The sequence below is a fragment of the Rhinatrema bivittatum genome, chromosome 2 (assembly GCF_901001135.1).
Source record: "Rhinatrema bivittatum chromosome 2, aRhiBiv1.1, whole genome shotgun sequence".
Lineage (NCBI taxonomy): Eukaryota > Metazoa > Chordata > Amphibia > Gymnophiona > Rhinatrematidae > Rhinatrema > Rhinatrema bivittatum.
The window spans coordinates 125,048,438-125,074,137 of NC_042616.1; the positions used below are offsets into that span (position 1 = coordinate 125,048,438).

Below are 25,700 nucleotides of genomic sequence, written 5' to 3' on the forward strand. Positions count from 1 at the left end.
CGGTAACTTATGGACCTTATTCTCCCCTAGTGACTTGATCATCTCCTCAAGGACCTTGCATGTTAGGACTCCCTCAGTGGGCGATTGCTCTGACCGTCCTTCCTGGCGGCCCAGGGAAGCCTGGACCCGAATCCCGCAGCAGCATCCTGCCCACAAGGCACAGGACACTACCGACTCAACCTCTGCACGCATCTCACTAGGCGCGCATGCGCGCCTCTCTCCCCTTCTTAAAGGGGCCACAGTGGGAAACTTCTCTGCAGCCCCAGGAGATGACGTCACTCAACCTGGGTATTTAAACCCAGCTCAGATCTCAGCACCTTGCCTTGGCAACAGGTCTGGCTCTTCCTAGAATGCGTTGTTGCTTGTTCCTGATCCTGCGTTCCAGTTTGCCTTCCTGATCCTGCGTTCCAGTTGCCTTCCTGATCCTGTGTTCCAGCTTTGTCTTCCTGATCCTGTGTTCCTGTCCCGGCTCCGCTCCTGCTCCCATCTTCGGACTGACTTCCTGGTTTTGGCTTCTGCCTGCCCTGACCTCCAGCCTGCCTCATCGTTCTGCTTCTTCACTGCCTGCCCTGACCTCCTGTCTGTTCCCGGTTACGCCTGTCTGCCGCCAGCCTTGACCCGGTCTGCCTGACACCGCCTTGTCTTCTTCTGGACGTGGGCTGGTATAGGTGAAGCTCCAGTTGGGTCTTCTTCACCTGTACCGCCTCCCGATGATGAGGACCACTGGGGCTTGCCCTCGGTGGTGGTTTCAACCTCGTCTTGATTCAATGGTCCAAATACGCAACATTGCCGAAGAGCGATTTTCCCTTGAAGGGCAAAGATCCCAACTGCGCCTTAGAGGAGACGTCAGCTGACCAATTCTTCAATCAGAGGAGATCCCTGGCCGAAACCGCTGACATCATCATGCAGAGGAGGTCCTGAGAAGGTCATAAAGGGCATCAGTACTGTACACCACAACGGCCTCCAGCCATTCCGCCTGGAGAATCTGTTGCATCTGTTGCTGCTCGACACCCTTACTCCGCCCTCTTTACCTCTGTGGCGACTCCCTCTGGGTCTGATGGACGGTTAGCTGCCTCGGCGTCTTCTTGCCGTCTCCCTCCGGCGTCCCCAGACCGGCATGTCGCTGCGGATCCGCCATGTTGCCTGATGATGTAGGGTGCGTGCACGCGCTCCGATTGATGTACCAGCAAGGGCGCGAACCTCGGGAAGGTCCCCCTGGAATGACGTCATCCGCTTCCAATATAAAAGGTCGCAGTATTCGCTAACGATTCGAGTTAGCAAGGGGATTGCTGGGGATTGCTTTGGCTTTTCTCCCAAGCTACTCTGCCTCCTCTGACTTACCAGGGATACCCGCTCCTCGGGGGCCTCGCTCTCTTTTCTTTATTTCAGATTGCAGATAAGAACCGGTACTCGCTCCTCGAGGGCCCATGTTCCTGAACACTCTGAAGATTCTCTACTACCTGGAAGCTATCGCAGATACAGATATTTGTGAGTTACCATCGCTCTCTCAGAGCTTTCCCTGGAACCAGGTACTCGCTCCTCGAGGGCCTAACCCTTTCCAGCTACTGAGCTTCCTTAAGACCTTATGTGAGTTTTGTCATCCTTTTCTGGCTATGAACACAGCATACCCTGTCTACTCACTATCTATAGTTCCTCTACAGCTCAGCAACCCTGGGATCGCTGTTCCAGTACCTGAGGGACTTCAGCCCTGCTGGGCATATCAGCTCACTACTGCCACCTCTGGTGGTTCTACTAACCTGTCTAATAAAAGAACTATCTGTGTCTGTCTCCATATCCAAGCCTAGCCGGTGATCCCTCTCAGGATATCCTCCTGGGGGCGCAGTCATCTGCCATCGGCCCAAGGATCCACCTATCTACATTCCTCTATAGCTGGGTGCCCTCTTCAAGCACTCCGCTGGTAACAGATTGCTACTCCTTCCCCATCAGGAGTCTTCAGCTACAGATTCATAACAGATTGCTACTCTGCAGTCTATACCTTAACAGATTGTTAACTACTCCCTCTACAGGAGCTGAGCATATCAGATTGCTAACTCCTCCTTCTACAGGAGCCAGTTCATACAGATTGCTAACCTCTCCCTTCTTGAGGAGTAGAGCATAACAGATTGCTAACTCCTCCTACCTCAGGAGTCGATTCGTAACAGATTGTTAACTCCTCCCTCCACGGAAGCCGATTCATAACAGATTGCTAAATCCTCACGGAGAACCCTAACAGATTGCTAACTCCTCCCTCTACAGGAGCCGATTCATAACAGAGCCTCAGCCTCCGACAAAGACTTGTCGCCCTGAAGCTGCTGAACCCAGCGAAGACCAGCTCACAGCATGAAACTGCTGCACATAGCGGCCTGGGCGCCAAGAGCTGACACCTCGAAAATTTTGAGGACCCCCAGTTTTCTGTCCTGACGATCCCTTAAGGCCGCTGCGCCGGTGACCAGAATGGTTGCTTCTTGGTGACTGCAGAAACCGCAGCATCCACCTTGGGACCTTGAGCAGGTCGAGAGGTTTGTTGGACCCGAGGCCAACCATGACTTTGCCCACCACTCCCAGCTCGGATTCCTGTCGCAGAACCTCAATGCCCAACACCGCTGGATTAGTGGGCTCAGCTCCTCCTTATGGAATAACACACCACCTTAGGGTCATCTCCCTTGAGGGATGCATGGGAGTCTGTTTTGGATCCAGGGGATCAACCCCTGGGACCGCCTCCTGGGGATCTGCTCCCTTGGCCCCTTCCTTGTTCAAGGCGGTCAAAGAATCTGTGACAGCTGGGGGAGTCGAAGCCCTCAGGAGCCGCAGGACCCTAGGAGCCCCCGTGGACCTGAAGGGCCTAGACCTCTTGGCGGGCTGCCCCGGGGCTTCCCTCACCGAGCCTCAGCATGCAGTCTTCCTGGTCTTATAGGCCTTGTCAAGCAAAAGCACGAAATCTGAGGAAAAAGAAGACGAATCAGACAGAGCCCCGGGGTCCTCATTGCTCCCAGGAGGGCCCCCAGCATCTGGACAACTTCCCCCGGAGGCCTAACCTCCAGAGACAAAGGGAGAGGGAGATCCCTACTCTCTTCTGTGGTCTGAGCGGCCAAGCAAAAAGTTGATAATATGGCCACCATTCCCGAGCTGAGCACGAACGGTCCTCAGGTGTTAACCACGCTGTACATTGCTTTCCTGAAACACAGCAAGCACTGCTCATGCTGCTCGCATTGCTCCCTGATGGTCCCTCCCCCCCCAGGGAGGCACTGGGAGCAAAGGCCGGTGTGGGAAAGACACGATCACGCATCCTCGCAGCCTGAACAGGGAGCACCACGCGGCATCACCAGGAGAGCTTGGGCCAGCCGTGGTGCAAGGGAGAAGAGGCAACAAGGGCCGGAAGAAGGAGGGAACCTACTGTGAGCCGTCCGCCGAACGAAGGGACCGAAGGAAGAAAAAATTGCGCTGTCCCAGCACTGCCGGACGGCTCTCACTGTGCATTAAAGGGAAAAAGAAAACAACTCCTTCTTGTCTTTTTTTTTTTTAATAAACTTTAAACAAAGAGCAAAAGAAGCACTTTCCTGAATAATGCAGCAGGCTCCGTGAAGAGGCAACAGGCTCTGGTGATCCCTCAGGGTGAGTGATCTGGGACCCCCAAGTATCAGCCCTGCCATCTTTAAAAATGGCGCGGGCCATCCAGTGCTCCTACCATGTGACAGGGGTCGGCCAATGGTACGGATACCCTGTCACATGGTAAGGGCAAAGGCCATCGGAGCCATTTTTATTAGTGGCAGCCGACGGCTCGAGAGCGGGAGATCGCTCCCGGGACACCCACTGGACCACCAGATACCTGTAAAACGTTTTTTTGGGGGGGTCAGGAGGGTGGGGGACGCTAAGGGATTAGTTTTAAAGGGTCGGGTGGGTTTTTTGTTTATCGACTCGGGTGCAGCCGATAAAAAAAAACCTGATCGGGCTGGACAAAAAAAAAATCACAATGTGAATCGGAACCGGAATCGGAACCAATTCCGGTTCCGATTCACATCTCTAGTCTATAAGGTACAAGACAATAAATAAACAATGTGAAAAGAAAAGTGAACAAAAAATTAGTTTTGGAATTTGATGTAATAATTATATCTTATAAATGGGTTTATAAACAATATATTTCAATGTGAAGTTTTTTCTATTTATTGTTAAAACCATCTTTGAAAATTTGGGGTTTTATGGTATGAATGTGGAGTGAGTTTGGGTTTTATATTTTGTATTCTTTTGTGAAACTGAACAATGAATGAATTTATATGTGCTTTTGATACATTTTGCTACTTTTTGACTCTTAATTGATATATTGATTCCCCCTCTCTCACCATCTACAGTAAATCCCTCTCCACCTGATACAACCTTAAACTATTCCTACAACTGATCCCTCCCTTCAAACAGCCACTCCTCCAAACATCTACCTGGCAAGGATCAGTGGCAACATTTTCCTTTGGGCACCAGGTCAAATGTAGATGACAACTAGTGGGAAAAGAGGGCTGGCTGATGGCAACATGTTTCTCTTGGGTAGGATCAGTAGTGAGTGAGGATGGAACAATGGTAATCACCAGTCCATGCACACTCTGCACTCCCCTCTCGTCATGGCTGGTCCCAAGCAGCAGCAGTATTAGAGGGCCAGGGCAAGTTTACAGGCCCTGATCTCTCCTCATGCAGGACTTTCTGTTACCATGGAAACTCATGTGAGGACAGCCTCACAGGGTCACCGCAGGGTCTGTGAGTGCATGTAGGCTCATGGACCCCTTGGTGACTTTCACTATAAATGCTTCTGCTGGTAGTGCCTAAAAACCGCAGCAATTTGAGGCACATGCGAACTCAGCTGAAGGTTTTGGGACCTTATTTGCGAATCTGACCCACAGTTTGGGAAGCTCTACACTAAGGAGAACCTGAGCACAGGGGATTACACTTAGACCAAAAAAGGACCTCAATGTAGGAAAAGACAGGGAGAAAATCAAAGCTTGAGTAAGATCTGTGTAGCATAGTAGACAGGTACAGAATGGGTGGATCAAGTGCTCCTTATAGTAAGAAAATGAAAAAAAATCAGATTTGGTCATAAATTACTGCAGTCCTTTGTTGGGGAAGACAACCTCTGCCACTTAGGCTCAATCAATCAAGGGCAGTGCTGAAAAATTGTATAGGAGATGTCCCTCCAACCCTTGAGGCCAGTGAGGACCCCTGCAGCTACCTGGGCATGCCAAAGAAAGGAAAGGAAAGGAAAGACAAATCAGTATCTTATAAGAATTTTCTTTACCTTTAAAGCATTTTGCAGTTTACTCTCTAGATCTTTCTTCTCCAACTGAAGTTCATTTGTCTTTTTCTGTAATACAAGAAAGAGTACTTTTAGCTTTGTAATCTCCTTCTGTTTTTAAAAAAACCAATAATATTTATACAGGTCCTGAAAGCAAGGTTTATAAGAACATTTTGGGTTAAAATTTCAAAACATAGACATTTAAACCTTTTGCTTTGATTATTATGGGTATTAATTGACAAATATTCATACCCCTCTTCTCTCCACTTCTCCCATTTATAGATCTAAGCATCTTAGTCGATAAAAGATATTCTCCATAGGTATAGGATAGCACAGTTGCTTACCTGTTACAGGTGTTTTCTGAGGACAGCAGGATGTCAGTCTTCATAAATTGGTGACATCATCAGATGGAGACTGGCATGGAACTCATGTCAAAGTTTCTAGAAATTTGAGCATGCCCTACTGGACATGTACAGCATGCCATTCTCCCAGATGGCCACACGGGGGCCCCCTTTACTCTAATCCCTTAGCTTAAACTTGGAGCTAACTTCAAAGGGAAAAGGCAGGTTTCGTGAGGACTAAAATCATGCTGTTCTTGGAACAACTCTGCTTTCTCCAAGAACAAGCAAGATGACAGTCCTCACAAGTATGTAATCCCTATCAAGAAACTACCCCAAACAAGAAAGAGGGAACTTCTGTTTATTAGCTGCCTTACTGACTATTTAAAGCACAAACACACTAAATAATAGACTCCAATAGTTTACCTCTCCCCAATACTTTTAAAAAATTTCCCAAGCAAAACTTACTGATTCCTTTCAGCCACCAGCAAGGTGATCCTCTCCTCTCATTGCTCCCATTGGATTGTGGGTTACTGAGTTCTTCCCTTGCAATATATCTTTTGCTTCTAAGGTAAATTAGTACAAAAAAATCCCTTTGGAGATTTACATTACAGTTAGATGTCCTGAGTGACTCCTGCTGTTCTAATTAACAAATGATGGTACCTAAGTAAATCAATCACACAACCTTAACACTTCAGTTAGTCAGCCTGAGTGACTGACTGTGGTCCCGATTAACAAATGTTGGTACCTAATCAAACAAACCAAATCACACTACCTTAACACCTTTCCAAGTGAGTGACTGAACTTTTCAACTTTTTACTTAGGTTTAAACTGCTCCTAGCTTATTTCCAGTTTCTGGCTACTTTTTTTTTTAATACAAACACACTAACTTCTGTTTATTAGCTGCCTATTTAAAGCACAAACACACCAATCTGGTTATCTTCCCCAATTTCTCTTAGCATTTCACTGTCCGTCTCACCATCTTGGCCAGGTGGACGGTAGTATACTCCCATCACTATACTCTTCCCCAACACACAAGGATTTCTTCTACCCTCTGCTGGCTTCTTGGCGTGGAGGAAGGCTAAAAAGATAGCAAAAACATCTCTTAGTCCCTGAGGAAGATGGGGTAGTCGAAACACTGTCAGTGTCGGGCTGACAGCTCTAATTTCGCTAACATGGATGATCCACAAAAGAGAAGATTACGTCTAACAACAGAGCTAAGTACAAAATAATACTAAAAACTGGTGAAATAAGGTGACCGTATAAGAGAGTGCTATTTGAAAAAGACCATGAATATAATTTTTTAAAACAAACACCTCAGGTGGAGGGATATCACTGAAAGATAAAAGAATCACGTAGTTGAAAAGAAAATATAAAGAAAATATATAATAAACACGGTATTTGTACCAATAAGGCTATCGCCGATTTGTGGTGGAGCCTATTTAACAATACCGGACATCCATGTATAGAAGAGAATACATTGTCCTCTGGTGGCATTTTGATACATAGACATATTACAGGTCATATTACCAAGTGTTACATGATAATAAAAAAACCAAACCAACATTGCGGTACAGAGATATTGGGCAATTACATTTATGAAGAAGTAAAATGTGCTCTATTATTGTATTGGTACAAAATAGGCTGATACTTGCACCCTTGCCCTCAAATTACCCTTTACAAATGATCAATATTATAATGAGTAAGATAGGGCCCCCAAATCTGATGGAACTTAAATCCTTTATTAAGTAAATCATATCTAAGTTTTTCTATATCCATAATACTCCTACCCTGGGCTTTCCAGTAATTAAGATCTGGATTAGATTTCCATTTTGTTGCAATTGTGTATCTGGCCGCCAACAACAGTTGTCCCACTAATGGTCAAAATTGTTAAGCTCGGGTTGTGAACCCTTGGGCCAACGGGAGGATGGAATTCCTTAGGAGGGAGGTCCGAAGGTTCTCCCGTCGGGTGGGGAGGCTGAACCGAAGATGTGACCAGTGAGCCCTTGGCACTGGAGACTGTGGCGACAGTGGAAGCGGAGGAAGAGTCGAGAAGAGGAGCAGTGTCTTCACCCATGGAAGTCCGCGGTTCCCCCAGGAGGAGCCCGTAGGAACCCAGACCGCTGGGACTTAGGTGGACCTTTGAGAGGTCAGGTGATGGTGCAAGGGCTGACTGGAGCTTCGCCCTGGAAGCCTGCAGTCCCCCCGGGAGGAGCCCGTAGGGACCCGGGCCGCTGGGACTTAGGTGGGCCCTTGGAGACAGTAGTATTGAAGGAGTCCTAGGCCGAGTGCCAGAGAGTCGTCGCTCACCAGTCTGAAGTCGTACACCAGAGAATCACCGCTTGCCAATCCGAAGTCGTACACCAGAGAATCACCATAAGCCAATCCGAAGTCAGGAACCAGGAACACCAAGACGAAGCAGGAACCAGAAGCCAAGCTCAGGGAACTCACAGAAGCAAGCAGTCTAGACAGCGATGGAGGACGTTGCCAAGTCGAGGAATGGTCAGAGGAAGTCTCCTTATATACTTCCTCTGACCCTGGAGATAGGAATCAGCTGCAGGCAATTAAAGGGACGAGGTCCCTTTAACTCTGGTGAAGGGGCGCGGCCTTGCGCCTAAGGATGGCGGCGGCCATCTAGGATCCGGGCCGCGGAGAAGAGCAGCAGCGGCCGTGAGGGAGGAGCAGGGACGGCTCCGATCCTGGCGGCCAGCCCGAAGGCCCGCGCCACCGCGCGGGGGTGCCAAGCTTGGGGCAGGGCAGTCAGCCCTGATGCTGCCGCTGGCCTGGTCGTCGGAAGAGGTAGGGGGCTGTGCCCACGGGCGGCCGTGGGTGCGGAACACAACAAAAATTTGAGCAGGATCCTGGAGTCCTGCCAGATCCCCAGTAAACCCAATTTGGGAAGGAGCTGGAACTCAGTGTTGAGAATGTTTTCTATTTCTTTCGACACCTCCCCCTAATACCATGCAATCCCAGGACAATGCCACCACATGTGGATATATGTTCTGAATTCACCACAGCCACTCCAGCAATGAATATGATAGCTAGGGAACAAAACTTTATAGTACATTGGGGTTCGGTATGTTCTATGTAGTAATTACACCCCCAGTTCAACTCTTCTGCAGCAAATGGAAAGCTTATGAGTAGAAGCCCATATGTGTTTCCATGAGGACCCTGTTAAGGACAGTCCTAAGACAGTGTTCCATTGATCTATAAGGGACTGAGGGATACAGACCCCCATTTTTTGCACCAGGGACCCCCCAGTAAATATTCACCACCCCTTTAACTGTCCCACACCCAGAGAAAAGGTAGGTTTTCAACCTATTTAACGGGGGAAGTGGGCGCTGTAAATCCAGTTTAGTTTGAAGGGCCCGCCGAAGTTGTAGATAAGACGCTTGGAAGGTAGCTGGAAACTCATACTCCTCCACTAGTTCAGAGAAAGGGAGGAAACCCTCATCATCCCAAAGTTGAGCTATGCAACGTAGGCCCAGTCTATGCCAATTTGCAAAGCCAGGATAGAATGACTACCATGAGATGCTGGGGTTTCTAAAAATCGGGGCAAGGGGAGAGAGGAGGTCCATCCGTTGTCCCATAAAGCGGCACAGCTGTCTCATTGCTGCAATGTATGGGCTATAAGAGAGTTCAAGCAGCAGGCTTTGTGGGAGATGGGGAGGTGGGAGGTAAGAACAGAAGGGTAGGAAGGGGGCAAAGGTAAGAACAGAAGGGTAGCAAGGGGGCATGGCCCTGCCCAACTTTCGGCTATACTAATGGGCTGCCCGCTTGGTCAGCCTGACCTACTGGGAAAGTGACAGAAATCCTGGGTGGCTGAAACTGGAGAAAGAAGTGTTCTTTCTCCAGTTTCAGCCACCCAGGATTTCTGTCACTTTCCCAGTAGGTCAGGCTGACCAAGCGGGCAGCCCATTAGTATAGCCGAAAGTTGGGCAGGGCCATGCCCCCTTGCTTTTTAGGTAACCATAGGGAACTTAACTTTATCCTTGCTGGCTTAAATTTCCATATAAATTTCCGAATTAACCCATGTAACTCGTGTAACTGCGAGGCCCGAACATTACAGGAGACAAGCTGAAAGACATAAAGAAATTTAGGCAGAAGTACCATCTTGATTAAATGTATGCGGCCCGCCCATGGTACCTGAATGTCCTCTCAACTCTTTAAATGCTGCTTCACTTCTGTAAACAGAGGAGCTATGTTCGTGGCACAAAGTTTCTTGTAGTTCGTAGGTATAAAAATCCCCAGGTATGGGGAGCCTTACCGAAGGAGAAGTCGCGCCGAAAGGTGCCTGGGCAAAAGGGACCAATCCGGAGGTGTTGAGACCCGACTTCCCTATCTTGACATCATCAAAACCTGCCGGCTGCACCTATTTAAATCGCAGTGTAGCGGCAGAGAGGTGGGAGCCTTACCGAAGGAGAAGCCGCACCGAAAGGCACCTGGGCAAAAGGGACCAATCCGGAGGTGTTGAGACCTGACTTCCCTATCTTGATGTCATCAAAACCTGCCGGCTGCACCTATTTAAATCGCAGTGCAGCAGCGCGCAGCCGCTGGCGCGCAGCTGAAGCCGCCCACCAAAGGGGCGCGCCCCTGGGAGAGAATTTCTCTTGGAAAGTTTCTTTACCGGAGAGACTGGCGCCAATGGGGAAAAAGAGGAAGGTAAAACCTGTGACTTCCACACCTATTAGAAAAGAGATAAAAGGACTGATGGACCAACATATTCTCAGAAGGGTGAGTCAAACCTCGAGAGAGGTTATCCCTGACATTTCTTTCTCGTTGGGAGCCTCTAGTAGTCTTGCCCAATAACAGGATCCCAATCTAACCTCTGGAGGTAATGGGGCTAACAACGAAGCTACCCCCAGTTTGATGGAATTAATATCTCCAACAGACAGAGGAGTTACACCACCAGGTCAGGATAAGACTTGCCTATCACTTGTTGAAAATAATGTGAGGGCTGGTATTTCCTTAGATTCAGAGCCAGAGATGGCCAATCCTGACAATATAACACTGGTGGATGTATGGAAAGCTGTCACTAAAATGGAAAAGATGTTATCTTTATCCATGGCCCAATCTACCAACTTTACCATGGAGACAAGGAACACTTTGGAAGACCACAGTAAGCGTATTACACATCTAGTGCATCCTCTACTTCACAGATAATGTCTTTACAAGCATCTGGGACTACTTTTATAAAGGATTCGTTAATGATATATAAGCAATTAGAGGGGTTAGAAAATACTATGAGGTGTAAAAATCTAAGATTCTTGAATTTCCCAACTACCAGATTAATTTCTGCCAAGAGCTGTTTAGAAAATATGTAAAAGAAGTTTTGTGTATTTCAAAGGATATGCTTATATCCAAAATGTGTTATGTATCTAACATGAAAAGAGTGGTAATAGCACAAGAGGGGGAAATAGATGTTATTTCAACAATTAGCCAAAATTTGACAGCTTTTTTGGAGTCTTCTGATGATGATATACAAACTAGAGCCACTTTAATAGTGGTTTTTAGTTTAGAACAAGAGAGAAATCTGGTCCTCCAGAAGTATTTTAAAAACAAAGAATTTAACTTCTGTGGTCAAAGGGTCCAGGTGTTCCCAGACGTCTCTAGGAGCACACAATTAAGGCGGAAGCAGTTTCTAGTAATGAGGCAGAGAGTATTGGACCTAGGGGTCATGTTCTTTCTCAAATTTCCTTGTAAGTGCTTGGTCACTTTACATAAGAATAAATGTGTTTTAACAGAGCCTGCCCACCTTGAAGTATTTCTTGTTGATAAAGATGGATAAGTGCATAGTAACAGTCTTTATGATTGGGAATAATTTAAACCCAGTAAAAAAAAAAATAATTGTCTCCAATAAAGACATTGGTATGATTTAGAAATTAAAAAAAATATTTTTCTTTTTATGCTCCCCTATAAAGTGGACTAAAATCTTGGAAGTACATACATTTTGATTGTTCTGTTATAGTTTTTACCTGTTGGAGAAATGTGTGTTGTAAGCCAAAAATTTTTCTTATTTCTCTTTTCATTATAAAATGTAATAAGAAATTTAATAAAGTATAAATTAAAAAAAAATCCCCAGGTATTTAAACCTGTCTCATACAGTGCGCATTCTGGACAGGCAATCAGGGACCCGTGCTATACCACCCAAGGGGAAAATCTCAGATTTGTCATAGTTCAATTTATATCCGGATAAGGACCCATAATAAGCCACCAGGCCTAAAAAGGCTGATCCGGATCCAGCTGCGTCAGTCAAAAAAACTAATAGGTCATCCGCATAGAGTGCCAGTTTATGTTCCCTATATAAAATCCCCGAATTTTAGGGTGGGATCTGATGGCTGCTGCTAAGGGCTCGATGGCTATGTCGAATAACAAGGGGGAAAGCGGGCATCTCTGATGGGTCCTGCATAGGATAGAGAAAAACAGGGTTAGGTTCTTATTGATTAACAACCGGGCCCGGGGATTTTCATACATGGCTAAAATCCAAGCTATAAATGTATCCGGGAATCCCATTTCCTTTAGAGTAGCAAGCATAAAGGGCCAGGACACCCTATCAAAGGCTTCTCAGCATCTAGTGATATTATCAGCCCCGGAATCTTTTTGCTGCAAGCCTGATGTATAATGTTAAATACCCGCCAGGTGTTAGGGGTAGATACTCACCCTTTAATGAAGCCCATCTGATCTGTATAAATAAGATGGGGCATAAGGGGTTCCAAGCAAAGTTGCAATACTTTTGCCAGAATTTTTATGTCTGAGTTTAAGAGTGATATGGGGCGGTAGTGTTGCGCTTGGGGGTGGACTCTTGTCCTGGGGCAGATATGGAACACCTCCTGAAAGGGAACAGGAGGTAACTGCCCCCAGGGGGCGGAGTACTAGAGGAGACAGAGGCTAGGAGGAGCTTCACCACAGGAAGTCCGAGGTCCCCCCGGGAGGAGCCCGTAGGAACCCGGACCGCTTGGACTTAGGTGGGCCTCGCAGGGTCTCCTAGGACAGTGAAAGTCCGGCATGCCCATAGAGACAGGGGGACCTTGATCGGGTTCAAGAATGACAACTGGTTGGAGCAGAGAGAACCAGAACAGAGTTGGTAATAACAAGGCGAGGAACAGAGCCAGAATCTGAAGACGAGGTCAGGCAGGCGAAAGGACAATATCCAGAGGTCAGTCTGAGAGTGGTCAGGCAAAGCAGGGGTCAAGCACCGGAGGTCAAATGAAGTCGAAGGCAGGCTGAGGTCTTGAGGCAGGCGGCAGGCAGGCAGATCAGGAACAGGCTGTGGTCTTTGAGGCAGGCGGCAGGCAGGTCAGGAACAGGCTGTCGTCTTAAAGGCAGGCGGCAGGCAAGCAAGCAGGTCAGGAACAGGCTGCGGTCTTTGAGGCAGGCGGCAGGCAGGCAGGCAGGTCAGGAACAGACTGTGATCTTTGAGGAAGGAGGCAGGCAGTCAGGCAGGTCAGGAAAAGGCTGAGGTCAGTACCAGTAAGGCAGTCCGAGGATACTACCTGGGTAGACAGACAGACGAACACAGGAACAAGCAGGAACAGGAACTAGGATGCAGGAACGAGTCAGGAACAAAACTGGAACAGAAGGATCCTGGAACGAGACTAGGACAAGCAAGCACAAGTACAAGCGCAGAGGCAATCTCAGAGCAAACCGACCCGATTGTCAAGGCAAGGAAGTGAAGACAGGAACTTCCTTATATCGGGGGATCAATCAGGGCGCGCCACGGAGCTAGGACCCGCCCTTGGCCCTACATGAGTCCGGGCAGTCCGTGCGCATGCGTTTATGGGCGTGGCCAAGATGGCCGAGGACGCCAAACCTCGGCTTGAGGCCCGGCGCACAGTGGAAGGCCCGACGACCACCGCCGCGGGACGCCGGGGCCTGGCAGGACGGGAAACTACTGCGAGGGAGTCGTCCCGGGGCCTGCTATGGGACCATGAAGGTAAGCAGGTCCGTGCATGGGATGGCCGCGGGTGGGATGCGTAACAGGTAGGACCCACACTCTAAGGGGTCTTTGCCTGGTTTGAGGAGCAGGGTAATTGGTGCGTCTGTCAGATGCCACAGATTTCCCCCGGGTTCCCGTGTGCCATTGTACACTGGAGTCAAATATGGGACAATTTCTTTAAAGTACTTTTTATACATGTCAATTGGGTATGCATCTGAGTCTGGGCTTTTCCCCTTCGCCAATGAACTTATCGCCAAATGAATCTCTTCCCTTGTAATGGGGGTCATCAATCTAGTCTTATGATCGTCAGTAAGTCTGGGTAGAGGGAGAGAAGCTAAAAAGTCTTGTGCACCAGCCCCGTTCTCCTGGTCAGCTGTCCTATACAGTTGTTCATAAAATTTTAAAAAGGCCGAGTCAATATCTTTGGGCGCAGTCAAGGTCTGTCCCCAGATATTATAGACTTCCCGGCCCTCTTCCTAATGGAGCGAGCTAGAAAGGATCCTATTTTGTCACCGTGTTCATAGAATTGAAGCTTAGAGTACTTAAAAGCTCTACCAATTTTGGCTATGTCAATCGATTGTAGGTCCCTGCGACACTGCTCTAGAGACCGCAGGGTCTTCCAAGAACAGTTTTGTTTGTGCTGAAGTTCCATGGTTTTAATTTTAGCTGTCATCTCTTCTATCTGCCTTAAAAGCTTTCCAGCTTAGTACAGGAATATAGTCACCCTCAGATTAAAAGTATTTGTTAGGATCTGTAAGTATGTGGACCCATTGGCCGAGGCAAGAGGTGGAACCGCCCAGGGGAGGAGCCCCCCTGAGCCTCACTGTTGGGAGGCGGAGTCTCGGCTGTGGGATGAAATACAGCAGAGATGGAGAAGTAGAGAGAGGGTCACCCCAGGAGGCAGGCCACGGAGAGACAGAGCAGATGCTGATGTCAGACTCAGCTAGGAAGACTGAAGTCCGGCAATAGCTACGGCACTACCTGAGGAGCGGGAGTACTGGGATATAGTACAGTCACTGAAGTTACACTGCATCCCTAGAGATGGTACACAAGAGGGTTCCTCGGTGGGAGGTCATGGTAGTGGTCCGCAGAGCGGGGTATACCGGCGAGGTTCCTTTAGCGATATCACGGCGTGGGTCCACAGATCAGGGTAGACCCGGAGATGGTTCCTCTATTGACTCACAGTAATGGTCCACAGAGTGGGGTACACCAGAGAGGATTCCCACGTAGATACAAAATAGGGTTTTTGCAGCATGGTACTCACAGCAACTGAAGACAAGTAGAAGTTCCGAAGAAAGCCTCGAGAAGTTTTGAGTCCGTCGGTCGCAGATGGCTGCGACCACTCTGTCTTACCTCTTTTCTACCCTTTTCCTCCTTCTTGGGCAAGATGGCTGCCTCTGGTGCCATGTGCCGAAACCCTCGGCGTCTCCAACTCAGCATGGGCATTCCAGTCCGCCATGCTCCTTCCTGTGGCCTCCTAGGGTGCGCACGCGCACATTGCCTATGCTCAAATACATGTCATGGCGGGAAACTCAGGGGCATTCCCACCGCATGACGTCGATACCTCAACGTATTTAAAGCCTCCACTACACTACCATCTTCGAGTTAGCAAGGACTTCGGTTCAAGTTTCTCCGACTGTTCTGAGCTGCTCGCTTAGATGCCTCGCTACCCTCCGGGGATCTCGCTCCTTACGAAGCTTTAGACACCCGCTCCTCAGGGGTCTCTCGCTTCCAACCACCCTTCGGGGTTTCTAATAACTAGACAACCGCTCCTCAGGGGTCTCTCTCTCTTTCTAATTTCAGGATTCAGGTACTCGCTCCTCAAGGGCCTATCAGTATGTGTGTCCTGCACCTTGGACCTCTGGTCCCACCATCTTCATCACCAGGAAGACACCGCACTACGCTCCTGTGAGTACCTCTACAATCCGGTGCTCCAACTCCACCCAAAATACTCGGCCTTGCCCGCACTGCAGGTTGCTAGCTATCTTGAACATCTGGGTGAGACTTCTACATCTGAGACTGTCTGAACGTATAGGCACCTTGCGGACTTCAGTGCCTTTCCTTCCTGCATCATACCATCTTTCTACAGCAGTACAATAAAGCGTTCCACCTTCCAGTGTCTGTTCTCTGAGGTTAGCCTATCGTTGTAGTTCCCCACTGGGCCCCTCCCCATGGAAGAAGTCATCTCCACAGCAACTAAGGGTCCACAATGCCACAAACACAACATCGAGAGGATGGAAACATCTATGGAAAAGGTCTGCTAGTGTTATGGGAGTCTCTGTTTAGTGGAACCTTGGGCCGCCCTGCTGGAGACTGACCTGCCGGAGACTGGGAAAGGTGGACAATGTCTCTAATGAAAAGCAGGCCGGGAGGCAGATGTTCAGGCAGGACGTAGATGGTCTTCACCCTTGGAAGCCGAAGCCCCCCCCCCGGGAGGAGCCCGTAGAGGCCCGGCCGCTGGGACTTAGGCGGGTTGTGGATCAGGACAGGTAACTGGAACCAGACTAAGACAATAGCAATACTGTAACTGGGCTCGGGTTCTGGAACCAGGCAGGAACTATAGCAAGACGCGGGTACTGGAACCAGGCAGGAACTATGGCAGGATTCGGGTACTGGAACCAGGCAAGAACTGTAGCAGGATTCGGGTACTGGAACCAGGCAGGTACTGTAGCAGGCAAGCAAGAACCAGGTAGGTACTGTAGCAGGCAGGCAGGAACCAGGCAGGTACTGTAGCAGGCAAGCAGGAACCAAGCCGGTACTGTAGCAAGCAGGCAGGCAGGAACCAAGCAGGTACTGTAGCAGGAACGGAGCGACGAAACCAAGTGAGTCACTCCGGGGCACAGCGCAACAGGAAACCGGGAGGCTAACCCGTTGCAAGGCCAAAACTGGATGGCCGCGGCCGGCTTATCAAGGCCGCGGTGTCTGACTTCAGGATTTGGGCAGAGTTACCACTGGCAGGAAATGGCCTAGAAGCGCGCCTAAGATCAGGGCATCCACGGGAGAGCTCGCAGCGGCGCAGCCCCAGCGGGGACGCCGCCATCCAGGCTGCAGACTAGGCCTCAGGAAGCGGGAGCAGGTCTGGGAGCCCGGAGGTAAGGGCCTGGCCGCGGTGCTCGCGGCCAGAACCGCAACAGCTAGTGCGTTCGGTAAGTCTGTTAGATAAGTGGCCTGGGAATGCATGACGTGTGCAAGGGCCAAAGGCTAGAGCTGTGCAGCTTCCTGGCAGAGCAGCTAAGAGGTTGTGCGTGCTTGTGTGTTGGAATACCACATTGCTACTATGCTGTCTGTCTGTATGCACAAAGGTTTGTTGCAGAGGCAGTATTTTAAGGCATAACTCATAGCTCAAAGCTCCAGAAAGTTGATGTGAAACTTTGTATGGAGCGAAATAGGTGCATATTGGGTTGGGAAGATGTGGATTCGAACTCTTCAACCCTAAATAAATGCGACTGTGAGCAGGACCATCTGAGGATTTGGTTCTAGATCGGTAATATGGATCAGGGACGAAAGCGGTTGAACAGTTTAGAGCCACTGATAATTGAAAATTCCACTGAATCTTACTCATAGCCAATCTGGGCATATGAGTAAAATGGATAGTAAAAAGAACCCCATGGCCCATCAATGAAACAATTGAGGGGCTAAGGTTATGTTGCATGTGTACAGAGATGTGTAAGAATTTGTCAGTATGTCTGTGCGTGTTGGCCAGGAAGTTCGTTGTGACTGTACTGTCCAGAACTGATAGTTAAACAGCAATCCCAGGTAGTAGATTTATAGTGACTCGTGGAGAAGATAGAGTTCCCTGCTTGGATTGACTGCTGTTAGGAAGTTGTACATGCAAGGAAAAACGTGAATGATGTTTTACTCCGTAGAGAAACAGCAGTCACTGCCATTGATTTTGGTGAAATACACAAGATGTCAAAGCTAGTGCAACCGGCAGAACTTAGGATTGTAATATTGTTGACTCACTATGAAGCACACAGAAAGACTAGAGGAGAGAGGCAACCCACTTGGAGGCCGATACAGTAAAGTGCGCTCCAGCGGAGAGCACTGTTAGCCCGCGTTTGGCCGCGCGTTTTCGACGTGCTATTTTTACCCCTTATACAGTAAGGGGTAATAGCACGTCAAAAACACGCGGCCAACCCCCCCGAAACTAATAGCGCCTGCAACATGCAAATGCATGTTGATGGGCCTATTAGCCATTCCCGTGCGAAACAGAAAGAAAAATGTGCAGCGAAGCCGCACATTTTATTTCGGTCGGCACCAGGAAAGTGTACAAAAAAGCAGAAAAACTGCTTTTCTGTACACCCTCCGACTTAATATCATAGCGATATTAAGTCGGAGGCCCCAAAAAAAAAAAAAACAATCAAAAATTAAAAAAAAAAAAAATCAAAAATCTGCCCGCGGCCCACAGGTTGGAAGACGGACGCTCAGTTTTGCCGGTATCTGTTTTCCGAACCCGTGGCTGTCAGCGGGTTCGAGAACCGACGCCGGTAAAATTGAGCGTTGGCTGTCAAACCCGCTGACAGCCACCGCTTCTGTCAAAAAGGAGGCGCTAGGGATGCGCTAGTGTCCCTAGCGCATCCTTTTACCACGGGCCCTCATTTGCATGCAGGCCGATACTGAATCGCACGCCCAGGACACTGGCCTGAGCGCACGTTGGGAGAACGTGTGCTCGCTGGCTCTCCCGCGCTTCTTTCTCTATTGGCCCGTTACTGCGGTAAGGGAAGCATGGTGACGAGAGACACCATTTTACCTGTCTCTTCTGAAGGAAGTTGATATTTCTGAGGTCCAGGATGGGCAGAGAGCATCTGCTTTCTGTTACAAGAAAGAATAGTGAGATTAAAACTCCCCACCCCCACACCCCCGTGCTTTGTAGCATCCGGGGGACTGTATCCTGAACCCTGGTACTAAGTGGGGTGACCGCTCTGATATCAGGCAAAGCTGAGAGACCAGGAAGTGTCCAACTGGCGGAGCTGATGTAATCTGAATATCAGCTAGTCTCCCATGGGAGCGCGAGCGGTAAAAGTCTTACCCACATCTCTGTCTGCTGTGCAAGAAAACGTCGAGAGCTGACGCAGGTCTCGAGGTGGGCTTGTAATTGAAGCAGTGTCTGCTGGATCTTGTGTCTAGCAGATCAGCTAATGCATCTTGGACTTCGGGCCTTAATTAGGAATCAGAAACCAGAGTATTATCGAGTACGGAGTCCCGTTGCTGACAACAGCAGGATGTCTCGATGCAATCCCAAATTATTGGTAGAGAGGTTCTCTTGATGTTGTGTCAAACATAGCTGGCAATAGTGATATGTGACACTAATACGGTTCTTGGAAGATAACACGACCTAGAACCTTCCGAAACCATGTGGCCCGATTTAGCAAGCAGGTCTCGATAGGATTGTTGCTGAAGCGGGATTAGAATACTTACCGTCCTTCGTGGTGGATCGCAGAAGGACGATCGTTGAAGATCGATGGCTCCATGGATTTCGGGAAGCATCGAGGACAGCCTGAAGGATGAAAACGTCCGACTCAACTCTGTAATCTGGTATGGTAGCGCAGCTATTGAGGAGACAGGCTAGGAATGTCTGGCACTTCCACATTATTTTGTGGTGGCTCAGAACCCTGCACCGGTGTTGGTGGGGAACGCCTCGGCGCCTTGGGTACAGAGGAACACATGACTCATGAACCCGGACCCGCTTCGCAACTGGCTCAATGTACATTGATGCCGGTGCGGAATAGGTATCCCTTGAAGCTCGGCCCGATCATTCACCAGCACTGAGGAACTGCCACCAATATGCGGAACAGTGGCGGTGGCAGTAGCGATGTCTCCCTCGGCGCTCGGCCCAGTCATTCTTCAGCACTGAGTAAGATAGCACCGATGTCCTGAATTACGTCGATGACGGATGGTCACCATGCCGGTGACGATGATTGCCACGGTGCTTGACCCGATCTTTCCCCAGCGCGGAGTTGGATGCCCTCGCTGTCTTGGATGGCGAGTGGTGACGGTCTGTCATCATGCCTGCACTGATCCTGGTACTATGTAGTGCCCTAGGATGATACGGGGCTTTGGTAAAGAACCCGAAGTATACAGCATTTTGTTTAGTCGAGGGGATTGCACTTAAGTGCTACGGTAGTATTGATGGTATCTATGGCGGCAATGAAGGTGGCCTCGAGGGTATCATTGAAAGCATTGATGGAAGCGTCAATGGCCCGGGCAGAGCACCAATAACATTGATGGAAGCACCGATGGTATCAGTGTAGGTATCGATGGAATTGACAAAATCAACGAGGGCATCGACAGCATTGGTGGAATTGAAGAAGGCATTGATGGCACCGATGGAAACGATGTGGGCGTCGATGGCATCGATGGAATGGACACGGGCATCGATGGCATGGATGAAATCGACACTGCCATCAATGGCATCGACATGGGTATCGATGGCATTGACATGGGCATCGATATGGGCATCGATGGCATCAATGGCATTAACATGGGCATCGATGGCATCGATGGAATCGACCTGAGCATCGATGGAATCAATCCAGGGGACCTTTTACAGACCTTTTACAGAAAAGGAAGTTGGAAAAGATTAAAAATGAGATAAGATATTTGAATCTGAGAGTGTTAAATTTTCCCCAGATTTAATGTTACTCCACGTGGTCAGTTCAGAAAATATCTGCAAGAAGTTTTAAAAATAGAGTCGGAAACTATTTCACCCTTGGCAAAGATCTATTTTGAATCTTTCAATAAAGAGGATTTAACATCTCCTCGAGAACAGAATGGGAATATAGAATCTTCTTCATTGAATTTAACTGCTATATTGGAACAGCCATCTGGAGAGGAACAAGTGGTGAAAAGTGAAACATTGCTTGTTACATTTATATTTCCCTCTAATAGGGATTTAGTTCTTAAATTGTTTCTACGTAACAGACAGGCTGTGTATCAGTCAAAAAATTTGGTTATTCCCAGATATAGTTAAATGTACACAGCAGAGAAGTAAAGATTTCTTCAGTCTTGTGGCACAAGTAAGACAACTTGGTGCTCAAGTTACTGTAAGATACCCCTATAAGTGTGTTATGAGATTTAATAACATTAAGTACATATATTATGAACCTTCTAACCTTAAGTCTTTTTTGGATGCAAAAGCTTTAATTGGGTCTACCACGAGCTGAGGGTTATTGTAATAAATAAATAATGTACGGGTTAACCTTCTTATGTTCTTGTAATACATTCTACAGAAAAGCTCCTTTGAATTTAGGTTCCCCCATATTTCATAGTAAAAAGGATATTAAGTTTTGATTACTTTGTACCAAACTTTATGGTCTTGAACTAACTTTATGGTTAGGATATACCTTGAATGCTGTATTCAGGACAATATAGGTAGAGAATATTTGTTGTAATGTACACTTGATCTTGAAGGATTTTTATTTAGGATCATGTTTCCTATTAATATCCTTTGTTATTGTTGCGTTCGTGCCTCTTCTCACCCCTCACTCCACCCTCTTACCTGGGATGCGACTCCCTTTGGCTCTGATGGATAGTTGCGGCCTCGGCTTCTCTCGCCTCTTGGTCCCGGTGTCCCTGGGCTGGCTTGATGCTACGGATCCGCCATGTTCCCGATGACGTAAGGGCGCGCGTGTGTGCTCCAGACTTTGTATCAGCAAGGGCGCGAACCTCGGGGGCAACCCCCCATACTGACATCATCCATTTGTACTTGCAACAACGATCCGAGTCAGCAAGGGGAATCCTTCCCCAATGCTTGGCCTTTTCAAACTTACCAGGAGTACCTGCTCCACGGGGGCTCCGCTCTCTCTTTTTGATTTCAGATTGCCAGAACACTCAGAAGACTCCTCACTGCCTGGAGGCGATCGCGGACATGAACACAGTGAGTTCTATTATACATAGGAATTGGTACTTGCTCCTCGAGGGCCCACAATCCCATAGCGCTGAAGACTCCCGTTCGTCCAAAACGTTATCACAGGTACAGAGATCAAGAGTTACATTGGCAAGATTGCAGATAGGAACCGGTACTTGCTCCTCGAGGGCCCATGTTCCTAGAATCTATTACAGACCTTCTTCTACGCTAAGAAGCCATTTCATATACAGCCATTGTGAGTTCTTATTACAGACTGTTTATGGAGATCAGTGCTCGCCTACAGCTCCTGTTCCTGAACGTACTGAAGACTCTCTATGACACAGAGACCACTGCAGTCATCTACTATTGTGAGTATATCATCTTGTATCCAATATACCCTGTCTACTCACTACTTCTAGTTTCTCCTTACAGCTCAGCAGCCCAGAGATTACATTCCAGTATTAGAAGGACTTCAGCCTTGCCGAACACATTGACTCACTACTGCCACCTCTGGTGGTCCCAGTCTAATAAAGAACTATTGTGTTTATCTCATATTCTAGCCTAGTCGGTGGTTCCTCTCAGGATCCCCTCCTGGGGGCGCTGTCATCTACCATCGGCCCAGGGATTCACCATTTCCTCCTACTGGTCATTCCTTTTACTACTATCACGCTGTGGGAGCCAACCACTACAGACCACTAACACCGCTCACGGAAGTATTATATAGATAGCTAACTCTCTCTCTTGGGATTTGCCAGCAGCCTATATATAACAGATTGCTACTCCGTAGCGGAGGCATGATAATTGCTATCTCAGTAGTGAAGTACATCATACATATTGTTAGCTCCTCTTATCAGAAGAACACCATTGAAGAGATTGCCAATTCCTCTTCCCTGAGAGAGTTGACTCATAATAGATTGCTACTTCCTTTCCTTACAGGAGCATCTAACAGTTGTTCATTAATAGATCTACAGATAGCTAACTCCTCCCCTCTGGAGGAGTAGGTCCCTCCTCCTTCAGGAGAACAGCAGAATAGATTGCTAACTCTGCCCTCCTGGCGGGGTGAGTGACAGCTGATTATTAACTCCTCCCCTCTGGAGGAGTAGAGCATAATAGATTGCTAACTCCTGCCCCCTGGAGGAGATGAGCGATAACAGTTATTGACATGTTTACTATTGTCATATATTGAAAAAAATAATACATAATAAATTGCAAAAAAAAGAAAAAGAAAAAGAACATTCCAGAGCAGGTATTTCAGATCACAAGATCACAGGGGCTGAAAAGGGGCTTTCATAAGGTGGGCTAAAACCATGTTGAGGTCCCAGGAGACCGCCGGAGGACGGATTGGTGGATTGAGTTGCAGCAGTCCCCATATGAATCGGCCCACGAGACGCAGCATAGAGATGGGCAAGCCATCCACTTCCTGATGATAAGCCCCAATCACACTGAAGTGGACCCTCACAGAGGTGGTCTTGAAGCCAGCCTCAGAGAGGTGTACTACGTAGTCCAAAAATTTCAGGTAGGGCAGGAGAACGGATCCAAACCTTGTCCCTCACACCAGCCTGAGAACGTCTTCCACTTGAAATTGTAAGATTTCCTAGTGTAAGGCTTTCTGGATTCTACCAGAATCTGAGACACCTTTTCCAAGTGCCCAGGTTCTGCAGGGTCATCCAGTCAACATCCAAGCCGTGATAGCCAAGGACCAGATGTTGGGATGGTGCAGCCTGCCTTGATCCTTCGTGATCAGGTCCAGAGAAGACCCCAGAGATATCAGGGCCCGGGCAGATAGATCTTGTAGAAGTGGGAACCAAATCTGCCATAGCCAATACAGTGCAATGAGGATCATGGTCCCTTGGTTCTGCTGGAGCTTCACTGGTGGGTACACATACAGGAGGCCGGTGCCCCAATAGCGAGCGAAGGCATCTGAGGCTGGCCTGCTATCCATCCTGAACAGGGAGCCAAATTGGTGCACTTTCTTGTTGCACGGGGAAGTGAACAGGTCTATGTCCGGGGTTCCCCAAAGATGGAAGTTCCAATCCGCAACCTCTTGTTTTAAGGACCATTCGTGAGGGCGGAACATATGACTCACAGCATCCTTTTGTCCCTGTCTGGTATACAGCTCAAAGGAGGATGCCCTGCGAGAGCACCCAGGATCAGATCTGCACCGCCTCCTGACAGAGGAGGAATGAGCCCATGCCTCCCTGTTTGTTCTGATACCACATCGCCACTTGGTTGTCGGTTTGAACCAGGACTACCTTGTTGACCAGCTGCTCCTGGAACGCCGCCAGAGCATACCGAATCACCCAGAGCTCCAGGAAATTGATCTGGAAACACTGTTCCAGGGTTGACCATCGACCCTCGGTGTGGAGATCTCTGACATGTGGGAAGCATCTGTAATGACAGTAACCTGAGGGGGAGAAACCTGGAAAGGAATGCCCACCTTTAGGTTAGACAGTGTCTCCCACCATGATAGAGACTCTCAAAGTGGTGAGGTAACTAGGAAGCATGCCTGAAGGTCATGGGTGTCCTGACGCCATTGGGAGGGCAAAGTCCACTGTGTTCTGTCCATATGGAGCTGAGCAAATAGCATAAATGAACCATCGCTGTCATGTGTCCCAAGAGACACATAGCAAGTGACACATGGAGGAGTAGCCTAGTGGTTAGAGCAGCAGGTTACGAACCAGGAGACCAGGGTTTGAGTCCCACTATTGCTCCTTGTGACCCTGGCCAAGTCACTTAGTGACTTAGATTGTAAGCCCTCTGAGGATAGGGAAGTACCTACAGTACCTGAATGTAATACACTTTGAAGTGCTGAAAAAAGTGTGAAAAGCAGAATATAAAGAAACTTGTGTGCAAAGACTCAGTGGCTGTGAGAGATTGCCCATGCCAGGGACACCAGAGCCAGTACTCTGTCCTGGGGCAAAAAAGCCTTGCCCTGAGTCTTGTTGAACCTGGCCCCAATGAAGTCTAATGAAACAAGAGGGTAGGTTGTCTAAGAACACCATGTAGGCAACAATATGGATTAGACACCAGGAAAAGTCCAAACGGTTCTTTATTTGAGTGGAGACAAATTTGATACAAACGCCCGACTCAGGCTGAGTTTCGCCCCACTTGCGGCTGCCTCAGGGGCTGTATGCCAATTTTCTTTAAATAAAATCGTATTCTTATATTACACTTCAAATATGTAATAGTTGGGTTTCCGATGTGAATATACACGGTCTCCGTGAATATACATCGGAAACCCAACTATTACATATTTGAAGTGTAATATAAGAATACGATTTTATTTAAAGAAAATCGGCATACAGCCCCTGAGGCAGCCCCAAGTGGGGCGAAACTCGGCCTGAGTTGGGCGTTTGTATCAAATTTGTCTCCACTCAAATAGAGAACCGTTTGGACTTTTCCTGGTGTCTAATCCATATTGTTGCCCAATGAAGTCTAGGCATTGGGATGGAACCAGCTGGGACTTTAGGTAATTGATCAGAAACCCCAAAATCTCCAGATGCTAGATTGGAGAGACTGTAATGTTCCCTGCCTGATGTCACTCTTGATGAGCCAATTGTTCAGGTAGGGGAAGTCTTGCACTTGTTGCATCCTGAGATACACTCCCACTACCACCAGGCGCTTCATGAAAACACATGGTGTAGATGCAAGACCAAAAGGTAGCTCCCAATATTGAAAGTGTTTCTCTCCTACCAGGAAACAGAGATACTTTTGATGATTGCGAGAGATCACAATATGAGCGTAGGAGTCTTTTAGATCGAGGCAGCAAAGCCAGTCCCTGCTCCTCAGGAAAGGGATTAAGTCATCCAACGAAACCATTTTAAACCTTTCTCTTACGAGAAACCTGTTCAAAGCCCTCAGGTCCAAGATAGGCCAAAGGACCCTTGTTTTCTTGGGAATCAGGAAATACATCGAGTAAAAATCTCTGTTTCGCTGATCTGGCAGGACAGTTTTGACCGCTTGAGCGATTAAGAGGGTGGAGAGCTCTACTTGAAGAATCTACTGGTTTATAAAACATTTCCAAGAGGGGATTCCAGGGAGGCACGTTGGAAGTTTAATCTGTACCCCCAATGAACAATGGATAGAACCCATTGGTCCAAAGTGACTGAGAGCCAAACGGTCTGCAAAGCTTTGAAGATGGCCTCACACCGGGGGGCAGTTCATAGTAGGTATGGATGGCTGACTCAAGCTCCCTCGCAGCCAGTCAAAACCCCATAGTGGAGCTTTGCTGTGTGGCTGTCAGCAGCTGAGGGGTGCATGGCTGCCTCCTTTGTGGCCTAGCTGGCACATGTTGAGGCCTCGTCCTAC

General features: G+C 48.3%; 1 protein-coding gene across 1 annotated transcript in view; it reads right to left on the reverse strand.

Moving 5' to 3' along the window:
* CCDC7 (coiled-coil domain containing 7) overlaps window positions 1–25,700 on the reverse strand; it is an 820,938-nt gene that overhangs the window by 325,458 nt on the left and 469,780 nt on the right. Inside the window, exon 16 of the mRNA XM_029587039.1 lies at window positions 5,276–5,341. Coding sequence (XP_029442899.1) covers window positions 5,276–5,341 — 66 coding nt within the window. The remainder of the gene's footprint in view (window positions 1–5,275; window positions 5,342–25,700) is intronic.